At 52.1% G+C, this 27,204-nt stretch overlaps 1 protein-coding gene across 5 annotated transcripts in view; it reads right to left on the bottom strand.

Annotated features, from left to right (window-relative positions):
• Window positions 1-27,204, bottom strand: part of TTC21A (tetratricopeptide repeat domain 21A) — a 40,295-nt gene that overhangs the window by 8,018 nt on the left and 5,073 nt on the right. For 2 of the 5 annotated variants that reach the window (XR_006057140.2, XM_042236511.1), the window contains exons 6-28: window positions 23,350-23,507; window positions 19,516-19,600; window positions 17,338-17,436; window positions 16,033-16,225; window positions 12,587-12,684; window positions 12,227-12,427; window positions 11,186-11,315; window positions 9,318-9,475; window positions 8,895-9,110; window positions 8,283-8,521; window positions 7,264-7,336; window positions 7,041-7,151; window positions 6,597-6,735; window positions 6,316-6,419; window positions 4,685-4,873; window positions 3,702-3,812; window positions 2,987-3,068; window positions 2,090-2,240; window positions 1,495-1,656; window positions 1,173-1,365; window positions 855-1,079; window positions 257-377; window positions 20-87 (exon numbers count right to left, since the gene is read on the bottom strand). Coding sequence is in view for 3 of the 5 variants with exons in the window: in XM_042236511.1 (XP_042092445.1) it covers window positions 20-87; window positions 257-377; window positions 855-1,079; window positions 1,173-1,365; window positions 1,495-1,656; window positions 2,090-2,240; window positions 2,987-3,068; window positions 3,702-3,812; window positions 4,685-4,873; window positions 6,316-6,419; window positions 6,597-6,735; window positions 7,041-7,151; window positions 7,264-7,336; window positions 8,283-8,521; window positions 8,895-9,110; window positions 9,318-9,475; window positions 11,186-11,315; window positions 12,227-12,427; window positions 12,587-12,684; window positions 16,033-16,225; window positions 17,338-17,436; window positions 19,516-19,600; window positions 23,350-23,507 (3,306 nt within the window). In the remaining 2 variants the exon portion in view is untranslated. Of the gene's footprint in view, window positions 1-19; window positions 378-854; window positions 1,080-1,172; window positions 1,366-1,494; window positions 1,657-2,089; window positions 2,241-2,986; window positions 3,069-3,701; window positions 3,813-4,684; window positions 4,874-6,315; window positions 6,420-6,596; window positions 6,736-7,040; window positions 7,152-7,263; window positions 7,337-8,282; window positions 8,522-8,894; window positions 9,111-9,317; window positions 9,476-11,185; window positions 11,316-12,226; window positions 12,428-12,586; window positions 12,685-16,032; window positions 16,226-17,337; window positions 17,437-19,515; window positions 19,601-23,349; window positions 23,508-27,204 lie in introns of all 5 variants that reach the window. The other 3 variants (XR_006057139.2, XM_042236509.1, XM_042236510.1) reach the window with 2 other exon arrangements.

Here is a 27,204-nt window from a genome sequence, read left to right as displayed (position 1 = left end):
CCTCCACTGTCAGGCTCACATCACGGCAGACTTCGATGGCTTCCACGAATCTCTTGTCTTTCAAGTAGTTGAAAGCGAGCCTGAAGCCTGTCCAGGTGTAGGGAGGATAAAGACAGTGGGTGGCATTCTGATAACCCAAGAACCCCTCTGGTTCCCCACCACAAACAGATCAGAGGCCCTGTGCTGTGGGGTCGGGAGGGTGGTCCCCCGGCCCTGGTCCCTCCTCCATGCACGCGTGCCTGCCCGACTGCTGTACCGATGGCAGGGCTGGTGTAATGGCTGTACTTCCAGGCCAGCTCGTAGTTGGTGGCTGCGTCCTTGTATGACTGCTCCCTCTCCATGATGAAGCCCATGTACTCGTAGGCCTTACAGCAGGACTGCAGGGAAAGCCGGTCAGAGCAGCGTGGGACCCAGTGGGGGCAAGGGCTGGGCAGTGGGTGAAGTAACCCAAACCACTCAGGGACTCTGGCAGTACCTCCTGCCCTAGCAAGAGGGTGGACTGGGTGCCCTCTTCTCAGCTATTCCTACACTAGAATGACCCCTGCCTTCACAGCCCTCCTGCTCTGACCTGCCAAGGCCCCTGCTGACCCAACCAAACCCTCCTTGCATGCCACCCTTCCATTTCCTGAACCCTTCTCATCTCTCCTCCCCATTCTGCGTCCCTGTTGCAGACGGCTTGACCCTGTTCGCTTCCTCTTGCCTTGCTTTCCCGTCCTGCTCTGTGGTCCACGGGACCCCTCCTGTCCTGCCTCTTCTCATCTCATTGCTATCCCTGCATCTCTGCCCACAAAGCCCCAGTGCCTCTCACACACACACCACCCCCACAACAGCCCCAACGGCGATGCACCCCTCGCCTTGTTGTATTTCACGCAGCGCTGCAGCAGCTCCGAGGCCAGGTCAAACTTGCCGCCCTGGCAGTAGATATCGGCCAGCAGGAGCCAGCTCCTCTCCAGGTCATCGGCCTCAGCCAGTGCCCACGGGGCCTTGGCCAGGCGCTTCAGCTGCGTGCGTGCCTTGGGGATCTGCTTCAGCAGGGAGCAGGCCTGCGCCATGGCCAGCAGGGCGGGGACGCTGTCCTTCTGTGCAGGCGGGAAGCAGGCATCTTGGCGCCCGGCCCTCCGCCTCAACATGCCGCCCGCCTGCCCGCCGGCCCATCCCGGGAGCCAGTGCACCTCAGCCTGGGCCATCTCAACGAAGGTGCTCAGGGCCACCTCCACGTTGGCCTTCTCCCTGGTCGCCAGCAGGCACAGGCTCTGCAGAAGCCGCAGCTGGGTATGGCCCCCGGCTGAGTGTGGGTAGAACTCCCGCAGCAGCTTCTCGGCGGTGCGCACGCCATGTTGCTCCAACTCCTTCCTGCTGGTGAAGCTGCGGGCATTGAGGCTGAGCATGAGGGTGCTGGCCTGGCCTGCCCACGAGGCCCTCGCCAGACCTCAATCCAGAGGCTGAGGGCTCTCCCTGCCTTCCCTCCCTACCCCCAGCCATCTGGGCCCTCACTTGCTCTCGGTCACCAGGTTCTGGAAAGCCTCTCCGCCCACGATCTCGTTGTCTGGGTTCAGACAGATCTGCACCATGTGGTAGGTGGCGCTCTGGCCCCAAGTGCGGTCCTTGCGCGCTTTGTTTAGGAACTTCAGGGCTTCGTTGGGCTGTCCTATGTGCCTGTAGCGGAGAAGAGTAACTCCAATAATCAGATAAAGTCACTGAGGCCCAGGGAGAACAGGAACACTCAGGGGTCACTCCGAGAATCTGCGCAAAGCAAGGGCAGGATCTCTGGTCTCCCCATTTCCCGATGTGGAAGCTGAGCTTCAGCTTCCCTGGCAAAGCCCAGCACGTCTGTTGGGGAGAGCCTCCTACATTCTAGTGGTTCAGATGGTAGAAAATCTGCCTGCAATGCAGGAGACCTGGGTTCAATCCCTGGGTCAGGAAGATCCCCGGAGAAGGAAATGGCAACTCGCTCCAGTATTCTTGCCTGGAGAATCCCATGGACAGAGGATCCTGGTAGGCTACAGTCCATGGGATTGCAAAGAGTCAGACATGACTGAGTGACTAAACACACGTACACACACCTGCCAAGACACCCACCCCAACCCACCAGCAGTAGATGCCTCTGCAGTAATTGAACCCTGGCTCCAAAGGCACCCGGCTCGACATCTTCTTGGCCAATTCAAAGAAGGCTGGGGCGTCCTCAAGTTTGCCACTTCTTCGTAGCAGATCGATTAGCTTGTTCAATACAGGAAAATTGTCTAAAATAAGAGAGCAGAAACCTCCAGGCTGTGATAACCAGTAGCTGAATCAGGTAGGGGGAAGCAGAGAGGACCAGGAGATACTATTGGTCTGGGCTGAACATGGCCACCCCAGCAGCTCCACTGAGACACAATGAAGTAGTCACTCTTATTGCTCGCATTTTATAGATGAGAAGACTGAGGCAGAAAGAATTTGAGTAATCTGCCAAAGGTTACACATCAGGTAAGTGGAAGACCAGGATTTAGACCTAGAAGGTCTGGCTCCAAGACCTGCATTCCTAATAGCTGTGATCTGCTGGGCCTCTGGGTGACTGACATGGGCCTGGCTGGAGCTCTAGCCTAAGCCTCTTATTCATGTCTGGCCCCTTCCTCAGCAAGGCAGGGTGGTTTTATGCTACAGTGAGTGGGAAGAGAGCTACATGTCAGGGGAGAATTTCTAGCCACCTCCAGGAGACTGTGACCTCCCAAGGGGAGGTGTCTGGGGTTTGGGGACAGACAGGCAGGACCAAGCACTGCCCTGCCTGAGACCAGGAACTGGCCCCTTGGACTGGGAAAGGGCCAGCACGTTCCATTGGGACTTTATCAGTTTCCTGCCTCTCTGGGAACAATCAGAGAGGAAGGGGCTTCCTCTGCCCGGTCAGGAAGGAGGGGAGAGGGCCCACCCTTCTGGGCGAGAGCAGACCTTGCTGGGTGGGAACTGCCAGAGGCACTCATGGCGGGCAGGCTTGATGCAGCCAGTTTATTACCTGGTGCTTTCTCCAGGACTTGGTGGTAGAGGTCGATGGCAGCTTCGTATTTCTGTCTTCTAAACATCAGGTCGGCCATCACCTGTCAGAATGCACACGATGCTAGGATAGCAGCTTGCATGGGCACGGAGGGGAGGCTGTGGTGGGAAGGGGGGATGGGAAAGGAGGGGAGGCAGGAAAGAACTTCCTAGGGAGCATCTCTGGGCACTGGGAGAAGGTCCCACAGGAGGTGGGACAGCCTGGGGAGAGGGGTGGGCGTGAGGATGGAAGGAGGCAGGAAAAGCCGAGGGTGGACACTGCAGGGCCAGCCCCTCCACCCATGTCTGAGAACTGCCAGATGTGGGCAGCGGCGTGGAATGGGGGTTACCCACTTCTGCTGGAGACAGCCCTGGAGGTGGTCTGGGTGACAGGGCAGAGAGGGGTAGGACTGGGGAGGGCTGTTTTCTCATACTTCCAGAAGCCCCAGGAACCTGTCCTCGCCTGGCCTTTACCGGTGGGTGTGGTTTCCCCTGAAGTGAATGAGCCTCACCCTCTCCCCTCGGATGTGGCCCTGGAGGGAAGACGCTGCTGCCCCCTGCTGCCAGCCCACCCCTCCCATCCGGGGTGACGGATCCAGTGCTGAATCCCCTGCTGCCCCACAGCCCTGCGGAGCGGGTCACCGGGCTAGGAAGCAGCCGGCCCTGTGGCCGTGGGGGCCCGGGCAGCAGCCTCTCACCACGGCGGCTGTCTCGTGGTCCTTATCGGTCTGCAGGAGGCCGGCGCAGTGCTGCTCACACAGGTCCAGCTGTCCCTGCAGCAGGTAGAGCCTTGCCAGCTCCAGCGCCACCTGGACAGGCCCCGAGACGGTGAGCAACCGACGCGTGTCATGGGAAGGCTCAGGCACCCAGGCCTCGTCCTCGCACGCCCACGCTATGTCAGCTCTGCCTTCAAAGCATGAAAGCACGTCTCTGACCCGCTGGGATGATGTCTCTGGCTCTCCCCCTCTCCCACCCAGTACTGTATCGTCATGACTTTTTCTAACTAACCGCTGAGAGGCAGGGCCCACTGAGCTCATATTGATCCTTCGGCTTCGGCTCTGATCTCATCTCCTCTGAGAAGCCCTCTGCGCCCCAGGCTCTGGAACAGGTACCCCTCATCTGAGTTCGCAAGTGTCCTGACCCCTCTGTGGGTATCACATGCTGTCAGAACTGCCTATGTACTTGTCTGTACCCAGTGCCCGGGGCAGGGACCTTGTCTTGCCCCAGTGTGTCTCTAAGTCCTGGCCCAGTACCTGGCTTGCACACATTGGGAATTTGTTAAATGAGAACACGTTAAATAAATGAATGGGTCTGTCACTAAGCTCTTCATCTCCTCTCCTCGAGTGAACTCCAGCCACCTGGAGTTCCTACCTGCAGCCATGCCTCTCACATGACCCTAAACCTCCCTGCAAGCTTAGCCTGGGCTTTATGCCCAGAAAAGCCCCTGGCAGCCACAATGTCCTCTCCCCACCTGCAAGGGGGACCTGAAAATGCTACACTTGCCACCAAGGGCTGCAGTGGGTGAGGGCCCTGGGATCAGCAGGCAGGCCTGCCTACACCAGGGGTCTGTGCCCTTTGCAGGGAACCACAGAGAAGGAACCAGCCTCCATCCATAGTCAGGGAGCTCTGCAAGGCTTTGTGTCTCAAGGCAAGGACAAGGATCTCACTCCAAGGACCCCACCTTATTGTCGATAGGCGTGTAGGAGAGGGCATCTTTATAAGACTGCACTGCCTTGGCATACTCCTTCTCTGCCAGGTAGTATTCCCCAAACTGGATGCAGATGGAGGCTGCCAGTTGCTTCTGGGAGGGGATCATTTCCGGTTGCTCCAGGGGAACACGCTTCAGGATCCGAGACTGGAGGTCCATGGCCTAGGGAAACCAGGAAACTCTGCGTGAACAACCCAGAGCCTGGTGTGCCAGGTCTCAGGCCAATTCACAGCAAGCCTCCAAGCTCTCATCTCAGAGCTAGCTGTCTAAGCAAGGGCATCTCAGCTCCCCTTGAGCAAATCTGGGTCACTCTGGACAGGCAAGGCTGCTGGCTGAGCACCCAGGAGGCAAACTGTCACTGCCGCGGGGGCAGGAGCAGGAGCAAAGAAAGGCTCTCAAACAACAAAACACTCCATTGTCCTCTGCTCATTCACCTGTTTCCATCACACGTGGCACTTGCTGTGTCTGATCTACCTCAGTTGTCCAATAGGCTAGAACAGGCACACACTAGGTGTTCAGCACAGGCTGTGTTTTGTTGGGTGCATTTGTTTTGAAGTGTCCTGCTGGGAATTTGAGGCAGCCCCCACAAATAGCCACGACATAACAGTGATTAAGTGAGTAGCCAGAGACCAATGGGGCAAGAGGAAACAATGAGGTCAGGGTTAAGTTTTGGGTAGTGGGCACAGATTCAGCCCTGGGTTCCCTGAAGGCCAGACTGAGGAATGGAAATCCAGTGGGAAACCCCGAGGATAAGTCACGTCAAGCAGTCAGAGATAGTCTACAACCACAGAGACATGCCCCAGGGGCAAGTGCCAGGCCACACCCTTGGGTACGAAGAGTGAAGAGGAAGCGAAAAAATGGCTAGGAGTCTCTTAGCAGGGGCTTCTCAGTGGTGCTAGTGGTAAAGAACCTGCCTGCCAGCGCAGGAGACGTAAGAGATGCAGGTTCAATCCCTACGTTGGGAAGATCCCCTGGAGGAGGGCATGCAACCCACTCCACTATCGTTGCCAAGAAAATCCCATGGACAGAGGAGCCTGGTGGGCTATGGTCCAGAGGGTTGCAAAGAGGCGGATGTGAATGAAGCGACTTGGCGAGCACACAGCACTCCCAGAAGGAGACTATGGGTTGGGACGGGCCAACGCTGGTTCAAATCTCAGCTCCACCACTTACTAGCAGTGTGACTTTGGGTACATTTCTTAACCTCTTTGAGCCTTATCTGTTAAATAGGAATGTCACAGTGCTTAGCTCAAAGGGCTACTTGTGAGAATTAAATAAGGCAAAAAGCCTAGTACAGAACTCAGCACAGAGCGTTCAATGCATGAGAGCTGCTGGCATTGTCTATTAATAACAGCACAAGCATCCTTGAGGACAAAGGCACTGTCTTCCTCCCTGCCTTCTCCAGTCCAGCCCAGGCGGGTTTCGAGCACTTCTGTGCACAATTAATAAAAGAGCAAGGGTGGGGGGATAAATGGAAGGTGGAGGTCAGAGGTGTAACCTAGATCCTCTTTAGAGGACCAGGCCTGGAGCCTTCCAGACCTGCAGTCCTGTCTTCAGCTTCCATCAGGAAATGGCAGATAGACAGCTTGAGTCTACTTGTCAATTACCTTGTTCAAAGTTTCCGTCACATCTTCTTTTTTATGACTCTTGTAAACCTTGGCCAGCAAAAGTAAGCACTTGACATCATTCATCATGGATGGGATGTCTTTGACTGCAAAATGGAAACTCAAAGTAGTGTTTCCTGGCCCCTGGGGAGTGGGGGGTTGGGGGAGGATGGGGGCTGGGTTCAGAGCCCCAGCCAGTACCTGTCCCCTGCCCCATCCTGCAGGAGAAGAGGGAGTATGTCTGCTCGAAGGCAGGCTAGGGAAGACAGTTGGGGTGCGCTCACCAAAGTCATGATCCAGTGCCTGCTTCAAAACTTTTTCTGCTTTGTTGAACTTCTTTAACTTCAGGAGCAGTTCAGCCAGATCGCAGCACACAAAGTCCTGTCCGCTAATCTTCTGGGCGGCCTCATAATAATTAATTGCCTTCGTGCACACAGGAAATAGGGGCATCAGGTCTGAGTTTGCACGTGGGCACCTCACACTGTGCCCCTCCCCTCAACCCTGCAGTCACCATGCCTGTGTACCCCTCCAGAACACAGAAGCCTCAGATGCAATGGCCTCCTGCCTGGCACAGGGCTCGAGCCTCAGCCTCAGCAAGTGTTAGGGGGTGGTGGGGAGTTGCTGAGCCCTCTCCTTGGCACCCTGTTCAGGGGGGTCTCCCCTCGCCTCCTCCATCGCCCCTGCTGGGCTGGCCCTCCCTGCCCCTTCCTACCGCAGCATGGCCTGACCTTGGTGTACTGGTGGGTCTTCACATAAGCCTGCCCAATCCGGCTGATCAGGGACGCGTCATGGGGGTTCTTCCTGTAGGCCTCGTCGTAGATCTCCAGGGCCTTCTCTGGCTGGTGGGGAAAGTGTCTGCCATCTCTCTCTTCTCCCTTACTGGAGAAGCGAGACTGGACAGGGTGGGTGCGGGGTGCAGCCACTTAGTGAGGTCACGACACCTTCACTCACCTCCTGAATGTTCATGAAAGCATTACCCAGAAGCAGACTGGTGTGGGGGCCAGGCAGATGTTCACAGAGCTCCCTGCAAAAGTAACCAAAACCTTAGCTCAGCTCTGTGCATCCTTCCTATTCCTGGATCCATCTCTTCTCTTTCTCCCTCATTCTGTCCGACACCCATGCATTCACTCACTTATTCATCACCCAGCGCTTCTCAGCTCAGATGGGACGTGGTGCTAGCTCCCTTTGTTCAGGCTCTCCTCGTCTGTTATCTGGACCATGGCCAGGACTTCCACCCACTCCTCTGGCCTCCACCCCAAATGCCTAGAACCTTCTTCATGAGGCAGCCTTTTTTTTTTTTTTTCCCCCAGCCAAGCCTCACATGGCATGTGGGGATCTTAATTCCCTGACCAGGGATTGAACCCACTGGGCCCTGCATTGGAAGCACTGAGTCTTTACCACTGAACCACCAGGGAAGTCCCAGCCTACTTTTCTAAACCTTCAATGAGACCATGTCATCTCACTGTTTATTGGTTTCCCACTGCTCGTGGCATCACCTCCCCTTCCTCCCGAATTGCCTAGATGGAGTCTTGCCTGAGGAAGGGGATAGGAAAGGTACCCTTGAGGTCCCAACGTCTAATTGTACAGAAAATTGCTGAGGTCTCCCAATCCCGGCTCTCCATCCTCCTTCACTCACATTGGTTACATCCAAGCCGCTGAACATTTCCCCATGGAAATTTCCCCACGCCAGGGGCTGGGGCAGAACGATGGTTCCCACCAGGATGTGAACCATAATGAGGGGCAAGCAGAACTCAGGGAAGACTCACTCCTGTGTCCTTACAACTCAGCAGCAGGTTGGCCTGACTGACCGACGGATCACACTCAGATTCTCACCAGGGGAAATTACCTACTTTTGTCAAACACACTCTGAGAACACGTTGTGAAGCCCTGGGGCAAAGAAGACGATCTGGAGAAAATACTCCTGACACGCCACTGGGACAGGGGCGGTCAGTGCCCTGCCCGGGGCTCACCGGTAGCACCCGATATAGAGGCGGGCGTCCTTGTGGGTCTGCAGATAGATGCTGGCCATCTTCTCCTTGGCGTCCATGTAGCAGGGCTGCTTGGGCGTGATGCTCTGCAACACGCTCAGCGCCAGGTCCACGTTGCCCTTGCTCAGGGCCAAGTCCACATTGGCGATGGTGATGCGCATCTCCTCCGGCGTGCCGCTGAACTCGTTGATGGCGTCCTGCATGACCTTGGTGGCCTCGTGCTAAGACAAGGAAACCCAACAGACCTTCCATTTGCTCTCACCCACCATACCTGGAAGCCAGGGAGAGGATGGCCCATCCCCACTCTAGAGCGGCAGGAAGGAGACAGAGAGAGAGCCTCTCAGGGTTGAGGGCCACTGTTCCTGGAGGGCAGGGCCAGCTGGGGGACATGAAATCCCTGACTGTGAGAACTTGTTCCTGAGCGCCTCAAAGTCTGAAGCCTTTAAAGTAGGGGAGAGGGATATTCCCAAATGAATAAAAGCTAAACTAAAGTGCAAGGAAACACCAGCCAGAATCTAAGAGCCTGGTTCCCAGGCCTACCCTGGCCCTCCAGCATGCGCCAGCAGCAAGAGAACAGAGCAAGGCATTTCTCACCAGCTCCCCGTTCATCCGGAGGGCATCTGCCAGCTCCAGTAAGATGGACACCCGCTCGCTGGGGCGCACGCAGGGCCCACGGAACTTCTTGTTCTCTTCCGTCCTCAGAGTTGGTAATTTTATGATCATCTTCAGTGCCTTTATGGCTTCTGGATAGTCCCCAGACTTGTTGAGGGCCTTGGCCTTGATGAAGTGGTAAAGGGGGTGGTCTCGGACCTAGAGGAGCGTCAGCAGAGTATGGGGCTCCAGCTCCCGGAGGGGAGAAAGCCACAGGATCCCACGGAGCCAGTCCCTGCCTTTGGGCTAGCAGAAGGGGCTGAGGGATTCTGGCAGCTCCTGGGGCTACTCTCCCAAGGCGAGTAGGGGCTGAAGCTAGTGGGGCTGTAGGATGCTGAGCAGTGACAGGGCATCGGGGACCCCCACCTGGAAGTTGTGGCTGACGCCCAGCTCCAAGGAGTGGGAGCACATGGCAAAGTTGCCCTGAGCCAGGTAGATCTGAGCCATGAGGAGGTAGGCGTCCACGGAGGTGGGGTCCAACTCCAGGCAACGCTGCAGGGTGCTCTGGGCATGCTCTAACTCCCCTAGAAACGGGAAACAAACCCCTACATCCAGGGATCCTTGGGGACTCTCAGGACCCACCATGTAAAAGAAGGAATTTTACGTGTCCTGTTTCCCAGAAATATGCTGGGCATTTTTATCCCGTGTCTGTTCGGCTTGACTCAGAGGTCTCCTCCTAAAATTAGAACTACTATTAGTTTTTGCCTCGACCCAGACAACAGCCAGGAGATGCAAACCTTGGTGTGACACCTCCCTTCCTTCTGTACCCTCAGGGAGATGGCTAAGTCACTTCACTGCTCCGTCTGGAGGCTCAGGGGAACACTGAAGTCTCAACTTCCATACCTAAGAGCAGAACAAAACCTAGTAATAGCCGCAACCATGACAGCCACAAATTGAGAAACACCCGCTCTGTGCCAACACAGGCAAAGTACTTTAGAAAGGCTGGTTTAATGTCTGCCCCCACCCCCCTCCCCTACCAAGGTGGTATCATCATGCCTGTCTTTCAGATGCAGGACTGGAACTTTAGTGATCTAAGTCACTCAGCTCCGAAGGGACGAAGTCAGTATTTATGTCCAGGGCCGTGGGCTCCTGAGACTGCGCTCTGAATGCCTTGGCACGTTGGGGCCCAGAGGCCTTCCTGTGCCAGGCTGACCCTAAGTGGGAGGCAGTGGCAACTCAGGGGCAGGGTATAGAGAGCTGGTGGGAGACCCTCCTTCCTCTGCTGCCAGGTCCCTCAACAGCTCCTGCTTGGGGTCCATCAACCAGTGGGTGGAGAGCACTTGCTTCCGGGTCCCAAACTCCCTGAGCCTTCAATTGTGCTGCAGAAATATGAAGGTGTCACCATGACAACCTGAGCATCTGGAGACCTTGCTTTGTCCCTGAAGAGCTGGTATCTGCCAGCATCCGTGTGTGTGTGTGTCTGGCAGGGGAGGGAGGGCCTGCCCTCACCTTGTACCCAGGAGACCTTGGAGCAGTGGGTAAACCTGGCACTCTGATGAACACTGGGAGGACTGAGGATGGAAGACCAGGAGCTCTAGGCAGAGTGCAACCCACACAGTCCAGAGCACACAGACACGCTGCGGCATTCTGAAGCCTCTGGACACCAGAGATCAGCTTGACTTTCAAGCTGATGGGGGTGAAAGGTCATGGGGAGCAAAGACTTCTGAGAGCACAACAGGCCCCCACTGAGGGTTCTCCCCATCCTTCCCTCTTTCTCCAGGATCCGGGCGTTGATTTAGGAGAGGCTGGACGGGGACTGTTCTGGCCCATGAGGCTCTGCGAGTCTAATGCACAGGGTTCCCCTCCCTCGGGGCCTTCCTGACTGCCTTTTAAGAACTGCCACCCCTACATCCCCTCCCTGGCTTTCATTTTCTCCCTCGCACGGTCATGTCCTAACAATAACACTGCGCTTTATGTCCACGTACCCTTACCAGAACACAAACTCCAGGGTGGAGTTTCTCTTGTTCTGAGCACTGCTGTCCCCTAGGATCAGAGCAGTGCTGGTGCATCGTCGGGTTCAGTTGACTGTCAGCTGGTACAGATCAAGCAAGCAATCAGCAAAAGGGAGGCTGGGAGAGACCCCTGCTGGTGAGCAGTCAGGGGTGTTGGAGGATGGGGACAGTGGGCACACCTGGTGACTGAGGGTGAAGGTGTGTGTGTGGAGCATCCCAGGCAGGGCGCCGGCAGACACTCACCCGGGGCTCCCCGCCAGCCACAAGGACGCACTGGCTCACCTGAGAGATACTTGACCTGGGCCATCACATACAGCGGCTCAGTCAGGGCTGGTGCCACCTTGACCACAGGATTGAGGATCGCAGCGACTTGCTTAAGAAGAGGAGACACGATCTGGCCTGGAGACCGGGGCTGCAGGAACACAAGGGTTTGCCCTATTCTCCTGGAGCACTCAGAAAACACTCTCAGTGAAGGGATTTTATTCCACATGTGTTTTACTTTATCCTACTTTATTTCTACTTACTGTAGTTACTTCGCTCATTTTTATTTACTGTATTTTACCCTGGTAGCTCAGATGGTAAAGAATCTGCTTGCAACGCAGGAGACCCAGGTTCAATTCCCTGGGTCAGGAAGATCCCCTGGAGAAGGGAATGGCAACCCACTCCAGTACTCTTGCCAAGAGAATCCCATAGACAGAGGAGCCTGGTGGGCTACAGTCCACGGGGTAGCAAAGGGTCAGACATGACTGAGTAACTAACACTTTCATGCTTCACACATATATTTACCATCCACTCTGTACTACTCTGTCCAAGAGCTGAGAATGGGGACTTTATTTGTTCACCTCTGAGCCCCCCATCAAGCATGGCATCTGGCTCATGGTGGTACCGTCAGTAGATATTTGTGGGATGGCATTACGAGGCACTTGGGGGATATTAAGGCATGTAAGATACAATCCTTGCCCACAGGGAATCTCAATTGTCTGGGAAGGCCGGACAAACAAGGAAAGACCAAAATACTTCTTAGAAGACACTGGGAGGAGAGGGAGCCCAGTTCCTCCCTGGGATGAACAGAGGCCAGTGCCCCGCTCCTCACGCGCAGTCCTTGGACCAGCAGCATGAGCATCACCTGGGAGATGCAGGGCTTGTGCCCCACTTCCTGGGTGATTGGCATGTTGCATGTGCAAATGTGAAAAGCATTGGGCTCCCCGACTGCCCGAGGCCCAAGCAACCTAGTGACTGGCCAGGTAGGTCCTGCCTCTGCCCAGACCTGCTCACCAGTCCAACCCTCACTGCCCGCCCCACAAAGAAGCGCCCTCCTCTAACCTGCTTAGGGCAGAAGACCAGGTACTCCTTGGCGATGCAGACCAGGAAGGTGGGGTCGAGCCGTTCCAAGTATTCGGAGCTCATGGGGAGGGCCTGCATGCCGGAGAAGTGCAGCTCGGCGGCCTCCTTTAGCAGCGTCGTGGCCTCCTGCTCCCCTCTGTGCTTCTTGGATGCCAGGAGGGCTTGGAGGAAAACCAGCACCTGTGGGAGCAGGCCCGGGTCTTAGAGGCAGTGCCCACTAGGCAGAGCCGGACGGCCAAGGAGCAGCGGAAGTCCAAGGGGCAACTGGGGGTGGGAAAAGGGAGGGGGTGTGGCGGGGGCGGGATCCCAGGGCAACCTCGGCCCCCACAGAGCTCTGACCTCGGACTTCCCCAGGGACTGCTGCACCTCCTTCAGGAATTCCAGCTGGTGTTCAGCCTCCTCCAGGTGGCCGTCTAAGATCTGGCACCAGATGATCCCTGGGAGGGGACAGAACTGGGATGAACAGCCAGCTCTGTGGCAGAGCCAGCAGGCCAAGGGACAGTGGACAGCAGGGACCCTTTCCCGTGTCTTCATAAGCTCAAACAGTGGTATGTGCTCATGGGGAAGCGTTCAAATCGTAGGGCAAGGAAAACATCCCCAGCTCACATTCTGCTTTCAGCGTGTCTTTCTCTAGAGAGAATCAATATGAACAGACTGGACTGTATCTCCTCAAACATCTTGCAAAGTATTTGCATTTTATTAGTGGATAGTGTAGTTTCCCATCCGTTCATATAAATTACCCCATTCCCTTCAATGGTGCCATAATATTTCACTGCCGATGTAACCATTTATTTAACTACTGCACTATTGAAGGACTCCTCGTTTCACATTTCGTTGGTTTTCAGGGTTTAAATATTACAATGCCGTGGTCAACATTTTTGTGGGTTCTAACTCCTAATGTAGAGATGATGTCAAAGGGCATGTACATCTAAAACCTTGACAGATAAGGCCAGCTTGCCCTCCAAGGATATTTGAATTAATATTACTGTCAAGAATTTGGAAGTATTTTTTTCTTTCCCCACGACCTCACAAACATGCTTTATTTACTCTTTACCGTGCTAAAGAGTGAATAACTTGTTTTAATTCACTTAAAAAAAAAACTTTAGGGAGAATGGACATCTTTTTATATATTTAGTGGCCTTTTCTACTGTAACTTTCCTGTTTATAGCTTTTTCCTGTTTTTCTTTGGATGGATTTTTATCGCTCTCTATTCTCTTCATATATAATCCTTGTTACCAACATTTTCCATTAGTTTGCCTTTTACCTTTTAACTATTTTCCCTCTGCCTTTTTGCCATCCAGTAGTTTTAAATTTTTACATAAATTGGTCAAATATTTTCCTTTAGAACTTCTGAGTTTGTAGTTATGCTTAGAATTCCCCGGGCAACCCAAGTCCAATTTAACTTTTATGTTTAAATATCTAAGTCATCTAGAATTTATTTTTGAGGATAATGTGAAATGGGCATTTACCTTTATTTTTCTTCGTAAAGAATAGTCAGGTATTCGACCACGAGTTATTGAAACTCTATCGGTTTGAAATGTCATTTTTATCATAAGGCCTGTTTCTATCCTGTTGATCTGTTTTGTGTATTCCAGGAATGGCCTCAAACAGACTTCTCTTTTTTTTAAAAAAATATATATTTTTTGGCTGTTCTGTGTCTCTGCTGCTGTGGGATTTTCTATAGCTGCAGTGCCCTGGTTTCTCACTGTAGTGGCTTCTCTTGTTGCAGAGCACGGGCTCTAGCGCACACAGGCTTCAGGAAGTGGCTCGCAGGCTCTAGAGCACAGGCCCAATGCTGTGGTGCACGAGCTCAGCTGCTCCGAGGCACGCAGGATCTTCCTGGATCAGGGATTGAACCTGTGTCTCCTGCATTGGCAGGCGGATTATTTACAACTGAGCCACCAAGGAGATCCTTAACTACTCTTGTTTTGATGTGTTTTGATGTTGGGAGGACAAATCCCTTCTGTTCCTACTCTTCTTTTTTTACAATTTATTCCTTGACCATTTGGGTACATTTATTTCTGACTGTCTTCCTCACCACCATCTTGGTTTTCAGTCATATCCGTCCCACTATTTGGCTCATCTATGGACATTTTTACTTTGCAAAAATCATATTTTTAATTTTTAGCAACTCTTTTTTTGTTATCTGTATTTTTTTCCTAGTGGCATGTTCTTTACTCACGGACCTAATAGACTCTAGAGTCAGCCAACACAGGAGGTGTTTTGGGGACAAAGTCTTTTCTGTATCTGGTCTTAACTTTGTTCCTCAGAGGGCCACTGCTTTGCATGTTTCACTTGGCCCCTCTTCCAAACTGCTAGCAGATTTATAAATGGACTAGAGTGATGACTATTAGCAACCGGGGCAGATGTCTCAAATTGCTAAGGCCCCTGATTTTCCCGGACGGGCCAGGTAAGACGGATGAGTCAAGGACACATGTGTGTAGACTCAGGCTTGGCTGGAGTGTGTGGGCTTCCCTTCTGGCTGACCAGCAGGGGCTCTCCCTTGAACTGAGGAAGTGGGCAAGGACTCAGACTGGTGGAGGAACGTTTCAGGGAATTTTGCCTGTGTGTTGGGCATTCAAGTTTTTTGCCCTTCATGTCCCTGCTGGTGGTGGGACATCATGGGGGGCTTTGTTTTGCTCTGTCCTGTCCCACCCCTGCTAAGAGTCCCCTTGATCCCATTATTGGGTTTCCAATAACCCTCCTGTTATCTCGATGATGACCCCATGACATATTTTGCTCCCAGCCTCTGGGGACCCCAAGCTTGTGTGTGTTTTTTTTAATTTTTCTTTTTCCTGGAGCCCTCTGGGGAAAGCTGATCTACTCATTTCTTTAGCTGCCCCGTCTCTGCCCATGTTGGCTTATAGGTTTCTAGACTTGCTCAGAGCTTCCAGATTGAATGCAATTTGCTTAATATCTTCTAGAAATGTGAAGTTCTTCAGAGTTCCTGGTCTATCAAAGGCACCTTACCCTGTTTCTGGGGCTGCTACGGGGACTCACCATCTTTTTAAAATGTTGCCCGTGACTTTGGGGGGGTTTTGGGGAGGGAGGAAGAAGCGATGACCGAGGAGTCAGCCTGATGCATTGAACCAGAAATCAAGACCAAACACTTGGATTGTTTTTTGACTGTGCCACACAGATGCGCCTGGAGTTTAGCGAGAAGTGACTTTGCCCCCAAAAGACACAACTCCTCAGAGCCGGGGCAGGGAGCTGGCTTGCCTGGGGCACTGATCACCAGGCTGCCTCCACTAAAATCAAATACCTCTGTCTCAGGATTCGCTAGAGACCACAGATTTGAGAGCTTTGTGTAAAAATGAAAACTGGGCTTTGGAAAATTCACTTGACATTTGTATAAAGTGGGAGGGAAGCCCTGGGACACATGGGGAAGCAAAACTCTCAAAACTACTCACTCTGGGGGCCTTTCAGCACGGGGGCCTGAAGAGGAAGGGTCCACAGAGGTGAGGTGAGCGGCTGTGGGGCAGGGGGGCCGCTGGCCTGGTGGGGCCTGAGAGGAGGCAGGGCTGACCCAGCATGTCAAGCAGAGTGTGGATATCAGAGATCTGAAGGAGATGAGAATGGCTTTGACTGCTTTCAAGAATTCCTGTGCCTCTTGCATCTATATGTGTAGATGCCTCGAAAGGCACCCCATCCTACAATGTACCCCCAAACTCACATACCGTCTGGGAAGAATGCTTGCCAACCCCTCTCTTCTGGATTCATGGAGGTCACCCTGCTTGGCTCCCACCCCCAGCCTGCCGCCCCCTCCCTGCCCAGCCTGCACAGACCTGTCAGGGCAGCCACGCTGCTCTCGTCCAGCTTCATGGCCTGTGAGTACCACAGAGACGCCTCCTTCACTTGGTCCTGCAGGATGAAGAGGTAGCCCAGCTCGGTGGCCATGCGGGCGTTGGAGGACGTGGCCATGAAGGTCCGTTCGATGAAGCTACACACCAGCTGCAGAATCCCCTGGTGCCTCCCACACTGGAAGGAACAGACACAGGGATGGGGAAACCGGTCACTCCAACCTGCCTCAACAAGGCCATGTGCAAATGGGGGACACTTTGGCAGGACTCGGGGGTGTTCAGGAGAGCCCCAGAAGTACCGTGTGTCCAGGTAGCTGTCCAGCTCGCAAAGAATCCCCCCCACCCCGGTGGCCACACGTGCGGACCCGCCTCCAGGCATGGAGCCCTCGGAGGGACCCAGCCCCGGGTCTGGCCATAGTCACTGGTCCGAGAAGTCACCAGGAGGTTCTTCACAAACTGAAGCTGCATGAGGGGAACTCTTGGTGTCGCACTGATGGGAAGTGGCCCTGAGGGCTGTGAGCAGCCCCATTGCCTGCTGTGCATGGAGAATGAGCAGAGAGAATCAGACACAGAGGTGGAGGGAGAGAGGGTATCCCAGTGGAATTCGACTCCCCAGAGCTGCCCCTGCCCTTATGACAATTCCTTATGGTAAATCTTTCTTTTTTTTAGTGGGGCACACAGGATTTCTAGCTGTGGCATGTGAACTCTTAGTTGCAGCCTGTGGGATATAGTTCCCTGACCTGGGATGGAACCCGGGCCTCCTGCATTGGGAGAGTGGAGTCTTAGCCATGCCAGCACCTGGGAAGTCCTCCTTCTAGTAAATTTTTCTCTGGGGCTGAAGGTTGTGACAGAGACAGGCTGTTTGGCAGCCTGCTCTGTTTGCACTGAGCCTGGCATCAGAGAGGGTTAGGCAGGCAGCCTCCCTGGGACTCTTTCACAAAAAGAATATGGGAGGCGGGGGCTCCAGCACCCTGCTCTTCCACAGCTGTGTTGCTGCCCTCTTTCCCCAAACAGGGCGCCTCCCACTCTGAAAGCACTTCCAGATCTCACTTCCGTGGTCTTCACAGCATATCTGAAGGGCACGTGGGCACAGGAGACAGAGGCCACCTGATACCATGATAGGACGGAGGCAGGCAGGGGCCCCAGGGCCTGGGCCACTAGACTGAGAGATCAAGTTTAAGCCGGAGAGGGTGGGGCGCGGTCCTGAGGGAGCTTCTGGGGGAACCACCGGTCTCCCCTGGGAATAAGACAAGATGCGCTAGCTCAGAAACCAGGGAGGAGCTTTCTTACCAGTCTGCTCACCACAAGAATTTTTTTAAGATGGAGGCTTGGATTTTGGGGCTCTCTTGTTTCCAGTGCCTTAATCAGATTCCTAACGTGCTCAGCAGCCTGCAAGAACAAAACACAACGTCAAAGGCAGTAGGTAAAAGGGGAGTGGGGCAAAGGTTCTCAAGGGTGGCTGCCCGGAGCACCAGCTGAGAGATCTTAAACACACTCGGGCCTCCGCACCAATGCCAGAGATTCAGTTAACTGGCCTTGGGTGTGCCCAGGCTTCAGTACCACTTTGGGGGCCCGCAGGGGCTTTCTCCCCAGAGCCAGCACTGCCCCTTTATTCACAAATTTGGGAAGAGCAGCTGCCCTTTGAGACAGCCCCAAACAGTGCCAGAAGCCAGCTGTATGGTGCACACACAGCGGTCCCCCCCCCCACCCACCCCGGGCCAGTTCCAAACCACCTCGGCTGGCCCAGGAGCAAACTGTCAGGGTGGGTCTCTGGCCCCAAACTTCTGTTCCATTTTGACCTGAGTCACCACATTGATGCCTCTCTGTCATTCCAGTGAACCCTCCCAGGAACTCTGACAGTCAGTGTAACTGACTTTTCCAGTCTAGCAGACAAAGGGTCAGAAAGGTTAAGGTCATCTGACCAAGGTTACTCAGCCATCTAGATGGCTGACTGAGTCCAAAGCCTGTGTTCTTTCGTGGACTCTTCTGCCCATTCACTATGTAGGGTAGGGAGTTCTTAGTCCACAGCTGCAAAGAAGTACCAGGAGAGAATATGGGGTGGGGTGGATCTTCTCTGCAAGCTTAGGACTATGCAGCCTGGGCTGGGGTGAGGGGCAGATTCCAGGGTTTGAGATGGGGGCAAAGGAGGGGCATTAAATGCTAACTGCCCTTGGGCCTAACCATGAGGCCAGGCCCTTGGGAGGCTTGCTCAGGGCCCCAGGTTCTCACGGAGCTGAGGACAGGCCTATTCCCTTGTTTCTAACTAGAGACAGGGCTAGGGCCGTTTTTGAGGGTTCCTACCAAATACAGACCATGCCCTCCACCTCACCCCACTCTATAAAATCCATAACCTCAGAGCTGGGCAAAAGGAACCAGAAACTTCCTTTTCTTGCCATGACCCCTTAGGGCCTCTTGACTGGTCACACTCTCCGCAGAAGCCATGTCTTTATTAAGAAGGCAGGGTTTTCACTGAAGACACAAACTCTTTTTGAAAATAAGAACGTGTCTGGGCATGGAGGATTTCATTAGGAATTAGAGGTGCTTCTGACTGCATCTGAGGACTCTTTGGAGGTTCTCTGGAAAACTACAAGTCTTAGGAGCAAGTTGATTAAGGCCAGGTGCATGCTAAGTTGCTCAGTTGTGTCTGACTCTTTGTGACCCCACAGACTGTAACCAGCCATGTTCCTCTGTCCATGTGATTCTCATACTGGAGAGGGTTGCCATTTACTCCCCCAGGGGACCTTCCTGACCCAGGGGACCCAGAGACCAAACCCATGTCTCCTGCATTGACAGGTGGATTCTTTACCACTGAGCAACCTGGGAAGCCCATGGGGCCAGGTACTGCCTGGTCAATATCTGAACAATGCTAACCATTCCCTTAAAAAAAGGCATTTCCCGAAACATGAACACAACCATGGGAATTCCTTGGTGGTCCAGTGGTTAGGACTCAGCACTTTCACTGCTGTGGACTTGGGTTCAATCCGTGGTCATAAAACTAAGATCCCGCAAGCCAGGCAGCGTGGCAAAAACAAAAACAAAACCCAAACCAGCAGCAAACCACAATCATGACTTCCATCAGTTGAAATGGAGCAAGTTATTGTAGCGCACTGGGCACTGTTCCCAGTCGTCCTACGTGTCCTGTAATTGGACCTTATAACAACCATACAGAGTGGGTGGAATTAGCTCCATTTTCACAGATGAGCATCTTGGGGCTCATCCAGGTGGAGACACCTGCCTGGGTCACACAGGGAACATGAGGCAGAACCAGAGCAGTGTGTCAGCCTCACTGCCAGCCTTTGGAACTGTGTGGCTCAAAGACCAAACCAGAGCCCCGAGGGTGTGGATGGGCGTAGGGAGCTGAGTCCCAGGGAGCCCCCTCCAAGGCCTTGGGGGTGGAGGTGCTGTGAAGGGTACCTCCTTGGCTGGGTTGGTTTCAAGGTTCAACTTCTGAGTCTTGAAAGAACTCACCACAGTCATGTTTCCTTCTCTTGCGAGCTCATGCACAGCTAGAATTTGACAAGCATCGATATTGCTTTGGTCTTTTTCGAGGATTCTGAAACAGGAAGAGGACCCATGTGAATTGAGAGAGTTCAGAGGCAAGGTTAGGATGGTGTGGTGGCATCTTCTGATTGTCTCCTAACATCTATCTTCCCCTTCTTTTAATAGAACCTGCTGAACTGCTGGGGCATGTGGCTACTGCAATAAACACTACATTTCCCAGCTTCCCTCTGCAACTCATGTGTGACCATGTGACTAAGTTCTGACCAATAGGATGCAAGTGAAAGTGCCCAGGGTATATCCAGCGGTATCCCTACAGCATGACTTCCATTTATTCTCTTTCCTCCTTCTTGCTGGCTGGAACGTGGGCCATGTGAGCCACATCCTCGGAATAGGACAGTAGGGAGAAAGGGGCATGAGGCCCTAGAGAGTTAAGCTGTCATCCTTGTCTTGGCCCACCATCCAAACTTTTCCCTGAGAGAGGAATAACCTTTCATGTTAAGTCCCTTATTTGGGGGTATCTTCATGACAGAAACCTATTTATATCCCAAATTACACAGGCATGACTGTGGTACCAGGGTCAGGGGGCAGGGGGTCAAGTCTGCAGCTGTACGATGGAAATTTTGGTTTCCATCATGTGTCACTGGGGAGGCATGGCTCCTGACCACACTACAGAGTTTTCTTTTTTTTAGTTATTTATTTATTTTTGACTGTGCTGGGTCTTTGTTGCCACAGGGGCTTTTCCCTAGTTGTGGCGAGCACAGGCCACTCTCTAGTTGTGGTGTGTGGGCTCCTCATTGTGGTGGCTTCTTCTGTTGCAGAGCATGGGCTCTGGAGCACTCGGGCTTCAGTAGTTGGGGGTGGGGAGCTCTAGAACACAGGCTCAGAGCTTGCGGTGCACGGGCTTAGCTGCTGTGGGGCATGTAGGATCTTCCTGAACCAGGGATCGAACCCATGCCTCCTGCACTGGCTGGCAGATTCTTTACCACTGAGCCACCAGGGAATTCCCTGGAATTTTCAATATTTTGTTTCTTTATAGGAAATTTCATATTTTTCAGCCGGATTAGGGAATGGTCCTTCTGCTTAACAATTCCTCTAATTGACATATCAACTTTCAACACAACTAGACAGAGTCAACATGCAAAGAGTTCTAGGCATTTATGATGGTTTTGAAGGCACTGTGAATTTCATAGTTTAGAAATTTAAAAAAAAAAAACACTTTTAAAATGACGTATGGACTAAAAACGAATCAGAACCAATGTTAGAGAAGTCGCAGAACCAAATGATACTGAAGATATACTGAAATATCCAGATGTGTAGACACTGTTAAATGGTCCCTCAAGGGACGTCTATAGACTTAAATGCTTATCTTCTAAAAGAAGATTTAGAATGGCCAGGCATCCAACTCAGGAGTTAGACAATAACAACAGAGTACCTCCACAGAAGGCAGTTAGCAGGAAATAACAAACAGCAGAATTAATCAGTTAGGAAACAAGGATATCATAGCCTCAACAAAACTCATAGCTGGTTGTTTAACAAGACTAATGGAAGAAACAAATTATTTTAACGTTGGTGGAGAGAACTAAAAGAGAAGGAAAAAATGAACAATATTAGGGCTGGAAAGAGAAAAACATCTACAGAGAGCAGAAATTTAAAGAGCAATGGGGAGGGACTGCCCTGGTGCTCCAGTGGTTAGAACTCTGTAATTCATCCTAATGCTGACACTATCAGCTACATGAAGCTAATGGAACAGATGGGCTTCCAGGTATCCTGTGGGCCCAAAGTGGAGCCTCCAAAGCAAGCTCTTGATCCAGAAGTTCCTGCCCAGGATGCCAGCCAGCTGTGAGAGAGGCCGTGGAGGGCCAGCCCAGGCCTGGCACAGGCCGGAATCACTTCCAGTTTCCTACCAGGGCCTCTGTATGAGACTCCGATTCCAGTTAGCACCCTTCCATAGGGAAGGAAAAGGTATGTTTGTATTCCACCCCCTCACACACACAGACAATTTGAGCTGCAAGGAGATCAAACCAGTCCATCCTAAAGGAAATCAGTCCTGAATATTCATTAGGAGGACTGATGCTGAAGCTGAAACTCCCAATACTTTGGCCACCTGATGCGAAGAGCTGACTCATTTGAAAAGACCCTGATGCTGGGAAAGATTGAAGGGAGGAGGAGAAGGGGACGACAGAGGATGAGATGGTCGGATGGCATCACCAACTCGATGGACATGGGTTTGAGCAGGCTCTGAGAGTTGGAGATGGACAGGGAGGCCTGGCATGCTGCAGTCCACGGGGTCGCAAAGACTCAGACATGACTGCGCGACTGAATTAAACTGAACTGTACTGGTGACTCATGATCACTCAGGGAAAAACAGTCCATGAAGAAACAAAGGAAGAAAATTAGTACTATATGTTTTATGATTACTGTGATAAAAATGGTTAAAGCAGTAGAGTTTAAAGAGATAAGCTTCAGTTATCCGGAAAATTCCATTTTCGAAAACGCTCCATCAAACATCCCTCCCCTGAAGCCATCTTTATCTCTGTTCACAGTGAGAGTGCTTCAGGATCACCCTCTACCTGGACCTGGGCTTCCGCAAGTCCCCATAACTCCTGAATCCTCCCTCTGCTGTCTTCCTGGTGCACTCAGCTTGCTACTAAAGTCTTCTCTCAGGCAATGGCCTTTATCACCCACAGTTTTAAAAATTACATACTACAATAGTCCCTTTCTGCCTTTATTCTTCCCTCCCCGCCTACTCCTCAGACATAACTGCTGTTTACCTCTAACTCTTGTTGCCTTGGGTTCCTTTGGTAGTTCTGTCTCTCTCCTAAACACTATACTTAGATCACTTGATAGGGCTATTTCTTTTCCAATTTTTTTTTAAGATTTTTTTTTTTGATGTAGACCGTTTTTAATGTCTTTATTGAATCTGCTACAGTACTGATCTGTTCCATGTTTTTTGGTTTCTTGGCCACAAGGCATGTGGGATCTAGTTCCCTGACCAGGGATCGAACCCGTACACCCTGCACTGAAAGGCGAAGTCTTAACCAGTGGACCACCAGGGAAGCCCCAAGAGGCCTGTTTCTTGATCTTCCCACCATAGGCCTCCACTGCTGGCTTCCTGCTATGACAAGTGAGTGCCTAGTTCACGTCCAACCTCCCTCTGCTCCCCAACCCTCAATGTGACCGTATCACTATTCATAACTCCCACTGACAATGCTGACTTTTATGGCTTGTTCCATCTAACACACAGTATCTCCCATCCTGCCACTGTGTAAGAGGGGACCAATTAGTCCCCTCCACTGGCAAAGGAAGTCTAGTCAAGGCTGTGGTTTTTCCAGTGGTCATGTATGGATGTGAGAGTTGGACTATAAAGAAAGCTGAGCACCAAAGAATTGATGCTTTTGAACTGTGGTGTTGGAGAAGACCCTTGAGAGTCCCTTGGACTGCAAGGAGATGCAACCAGTCTATCCTAAAGGAGATCAGTCCTGAATATTCATTGGAAGGACTGATGCTGAAGCTGAAACTCCAATACTTTGGCCACCTGATGTGAAGAGCTGATTCATCTGAAAAGACCCTGATGCTGGGAGGGATTGAAGGTGGGAGGAGAAGGGGACGACAGAGGATGAGATGGTTGGAAGGCATAACCGACTCAATGGACATGGGTTTGGGTGGACTCCGGGAGTTGGTGATGGACAGGGAGGCCTGGCATGCTGTGGTTCATGAGGTCGCAAAGAGTCAGACATGACTGAGCGACTGAACTGAACTGAACCAGCAAAGGAAGGAAGCATCAGGTCAGCACCCCCTCACCTGTGTCCCATTTCGACCGTCTGCTCCCAGTCCTGCCGAGCCAGGAACAGCTGCATCTTTAGGACCAAGGCAGGTAGGAAGCTCCCGCAGGTGACGGTGATCTGGTTCACCACCTCAAGGGCCCCCGAGTAGTTCTGCAGCATCGTGAAGTACATCACCTGTTGAAAGCCAAACAGAAGAGCCTTCATCAGTGCCCACCAAAAATGAGTGGTGGGTGTCAGTGTCCCCACCAAGACAGGAGCCGAGCCTGACACGTGGGCGGGAGCCATCATTCAGAGTGACAAATCGGGTCCACAGCAGTCTTGGGGTTTTCTGACAGGCAAGGCAGGGGAATGGAATTCCAGCTGAGTTACTTCAAATCCTAAAAGATGATGCTGTTAAAGTGCTGCACTCAATATGCCAGCAAATTTGGAAAACTCAGCAGTGGCCACACGACTTGAAAAGGTCAGTTTACATTTCAATTCCAAAGAAGAGCAATGCCAAAGAATGTTCAAACTACTGCACAGTTGCACTCATCTCACATGCTAGCAAAGTAATGCTCAAAATCCTGCAAACTAGGTTTCAATAGTATGGGAACTGAGAACTTCCAGTTGTACAAGCTGGATTTAGAAAAGGCAGAGGAACCAGAGATCAAATTGCCAACATCCATTAGTTCATAGAAGCCAGAGAATTCCAGAAAAACATCTACTTCTGCTTCATTGACTATGCTAAAGCCTTTGACTATGTGGATCACAACAAACTATGCACAATTCTTCAAGAGATGGGAATACCAGACCACCTTACCTTCCTCCTGTGAAACCTGTATGCAGGTCAAGAAGCAACAGTTAGAACTAGACATGGAACAACAGACCGGTTCCAAATTGGGAAAGGAGTACGTTAAGGCTGTATATTGTCACCCTGCTTGTTTAACTTATATGCAGAGTACATCATGAGAAATATTGGGCTGGATGAAGCACAAGTTGGAATCAAGATTGCCAGAAATATCAACTGGGAGAAATATCAATAACCTCAGATATGCAGATGACACCACCCTTACAGCAGAAAGTGAAGAGGAATTAAAGAGCCTCTTGATGAAGGTGAAAGAGGAGAATGAAAAAGCTGGCTTAAAACTCAACATACAAAAAACCAAGATCATGGCATCTGGTCCCATCACTTCATGCCAAATAGATGGGGAAACAATGGAAACAGTGACAGACTTAATTTTCTTGGGCTCCAGAAGATGGTGACTACAGCCACAAAATGAAAAGATGCTTGTTCCTTGGAAGAAAAGCTATGACAAACCTAGACAGCATATTAACAAGCAGAGACATTACTTTGCCAACAAAGATCCATCTCATCAAAGGTATGGTTTTTCCAGTAGTCATGTGTGGATGTGAGAGTTGGGCCATAAAGAAGGCTGAGCGCTGAAGAACTGATGCTTTCAAACTGTGGTGTTGGGTAAGACTCTTTGAGAGTCCTTTGGACTGCAAGGAGATCAAACCAGTCAATCCTAAAGGAAATCAGTCCTGAATATTCACTGTAAGGACTGATGCTGAAGCTGAAGCGCCAATACTTTGGCCACGTGATGCAAATGAGCTGACTCATTTCCCAGATGCTGGGAAAAATTGAAGGCAGGAGGAGAAAGGGACCACAGAGGATGAGATGGTTGGATCGAATCACCAGTTCAATGGGCCTGAGTTTGAGCAAGCTCTGAGAGATGGTGAAGGACAGGGAAGTCTGGGGTGCTGCAATCCATGGGATCGCAAAGAGCTGGACATGACTGAGCAACTGAACAAGGCAGGGACTACAGAAGATAGCTGAGATAGCTGAGCCCCTGCAGGCCTGGGACAAAGTCATGGGATGGCACCCCCTAGTGGGGAGGTTCAGTACTTTCAATTTCCACATCGAATCACCAGTTCAATGGACCTGAGTTTGAGCAAGCTCTGAGAGATGGTGAAGGACAGGGAAGTCTGGGGTGCTGCAATCCATGGGATCGCAAAGAGCTGGACACGACTGAGCAACTGAACAAGGCAGGGACTACAGAAGATAGCTGAGATAGCTGAGCCCCTGCAGGCCTGGGACAAAGTCATGGGATGGCACCCCCTAGTGGGGAGGTTCAGTACTTTCAATTTCCACATAAGGCCCATCATTTCCCATTCACTTTCCTAAAATTCACTGCTGAAAACTGCTCACTGTGGCCCGTGCAGCCGCCGCGGGTCGGCAACAGTTTGCAGGTAACCCTCTTCCCACATATCAAGTCTGTGGGACTTTTCCTCTGTCAAGGCTCACCAGGCTGGGGTCACAGTCTCTGCAGGCAGCCAGCCACTCTCCTGGGCAAGTCATGACACATGCCTGAAGGGGCAGAGGGCAATGCTTCCCAAAGGCTTGAAACTGGACTCCAAAAGGCTGGCTTTGGCCTACAGCCACCTTCCGTTAAGAGACTTACCGAAAACAAGAAGAGGAGTATTCTAAATATAAATTTACGTATAGACGTGTTCACTGAAGCTTTCTTTCTACAGATACAACTAAAAACAACCTTAATATACAAACACTAGGAGGCAAAGTTGGCAAATTATATTAGGTCCACGCAGTCGTGGCCTGACTTTATGTCAAAACGACATGTGCTTATGACACAGCCCTACATGAAGAGACCAAATGGCAAGGTGCCCTATGATAACAGCCACATGAAATCCCCCTGTCTGCTGTCCTGTAGCAGGTGCTGTGCGTGACCCCCTTCAGGACCAGGGGTTGGGGGTGGCTGTTGATATCTCTTGGAGGAGCCTCCCTCCTGGGCTCCCCTGTGGCTTCAGGGAGCCCCCAAGTACCAGGTTGCCCCCATCCCCGAGGGGCAGCCTACAGCCAACATCTTGTCAGGGAGGGGGTCGGGGCAGGGCCACCCCAGCTCCAGTTCCAAGCAGAGCTGGCTGAGGCTGCCGCTATGGCTGCTGCACAGTCCAAGCTCTCCCTCCTACTTCTTTCCCTTTCCCTACACATGTCGGTTCTGAGGGCACAGCCTGATAATCCTCCTGTGTGATAGCCTCATGGCTTCTGCTCCCCCACGAACCACTGAAGGTGCACCCTGAAACAACGCGCAGCAGAGAGACGAGGAGACACGGCCCTAAAATATTGCCGTGGGTTGTTTGCGGGATGGCAGGTCTAAAAGGAGGCCATTTTGACTTTTTTAGACTTCTGGTTTTTCAATGAGCACGCATTCATTTCAGGTGGCACTAGTGGTAAAAAAAAAACAAACAAAACATCTGTCTGTCAATGCAGAAGACACCAGAGATGTGGGTTCGATCCCTGGGCTGGGAAGGTCCCCTGCAGGAGGAAATGGCAACCCACTTTGGTATTCTGGCCTGGGAAATTCCATGGAGAGAGGAGCCTGGCAGACTACAGTCCACGGGGTTGCAAGAATCGGACACGACGGAGCATGCGTGCAAACGTATTCATTTTATAAGATAGGTACATACAAACAGAAGCAGGTAAGAGGATGATTTTTCCTCTCATAGACTGATTCAGAGAGGGTCACATCAGAAAAAGGCAACAATTTAAGATCAGAAAATACAAAACACATACCTTCTTTCTCTTATGACCAAGTGAGTGAGTTTAACAGGTGAGATGAGAAAAGAAAACGTAGAGGAAAGGGACAGTGGGTGAAAACAAAAGGGATAGAGAGAAAAAAGCCCACCAGAGCCCAGGGAGCATAGGTCCTGAGGAGATCTTAGGCAGGAGACAGACAGAAACTCAGACAGGAAGGACTGGGGCGGGCCCAGCGCTGCTCTGTGGCCCTGGCCCTCTCCGGGACTCTGCTCTTCATCCACCAGGTGGGGCCCTAGAGACGGAGGCCCCTGGCTGGGGACACTCCCACCCCTCGCC

This window comes from Ovis aries, chromosome 19 (assembly GCF_016772045.2).
Source record: "Ovis aries strain OAR_USU_Benz2616 breed Rambouillet chromosome 19, ARS-UI_Ramb_v3.0, whole genome shotgun sequence".
NCBI lineage: Eukaryota > Metazoa > Chordata > Mammalia > Artiodactyla > Bovidae > Ovis > Ovis aries.
The sequence above is the reverse complement of the archived record's forward strand: the minus strand, read 5'-3'. Positions and strand labels throughout refer to the sequence as shown.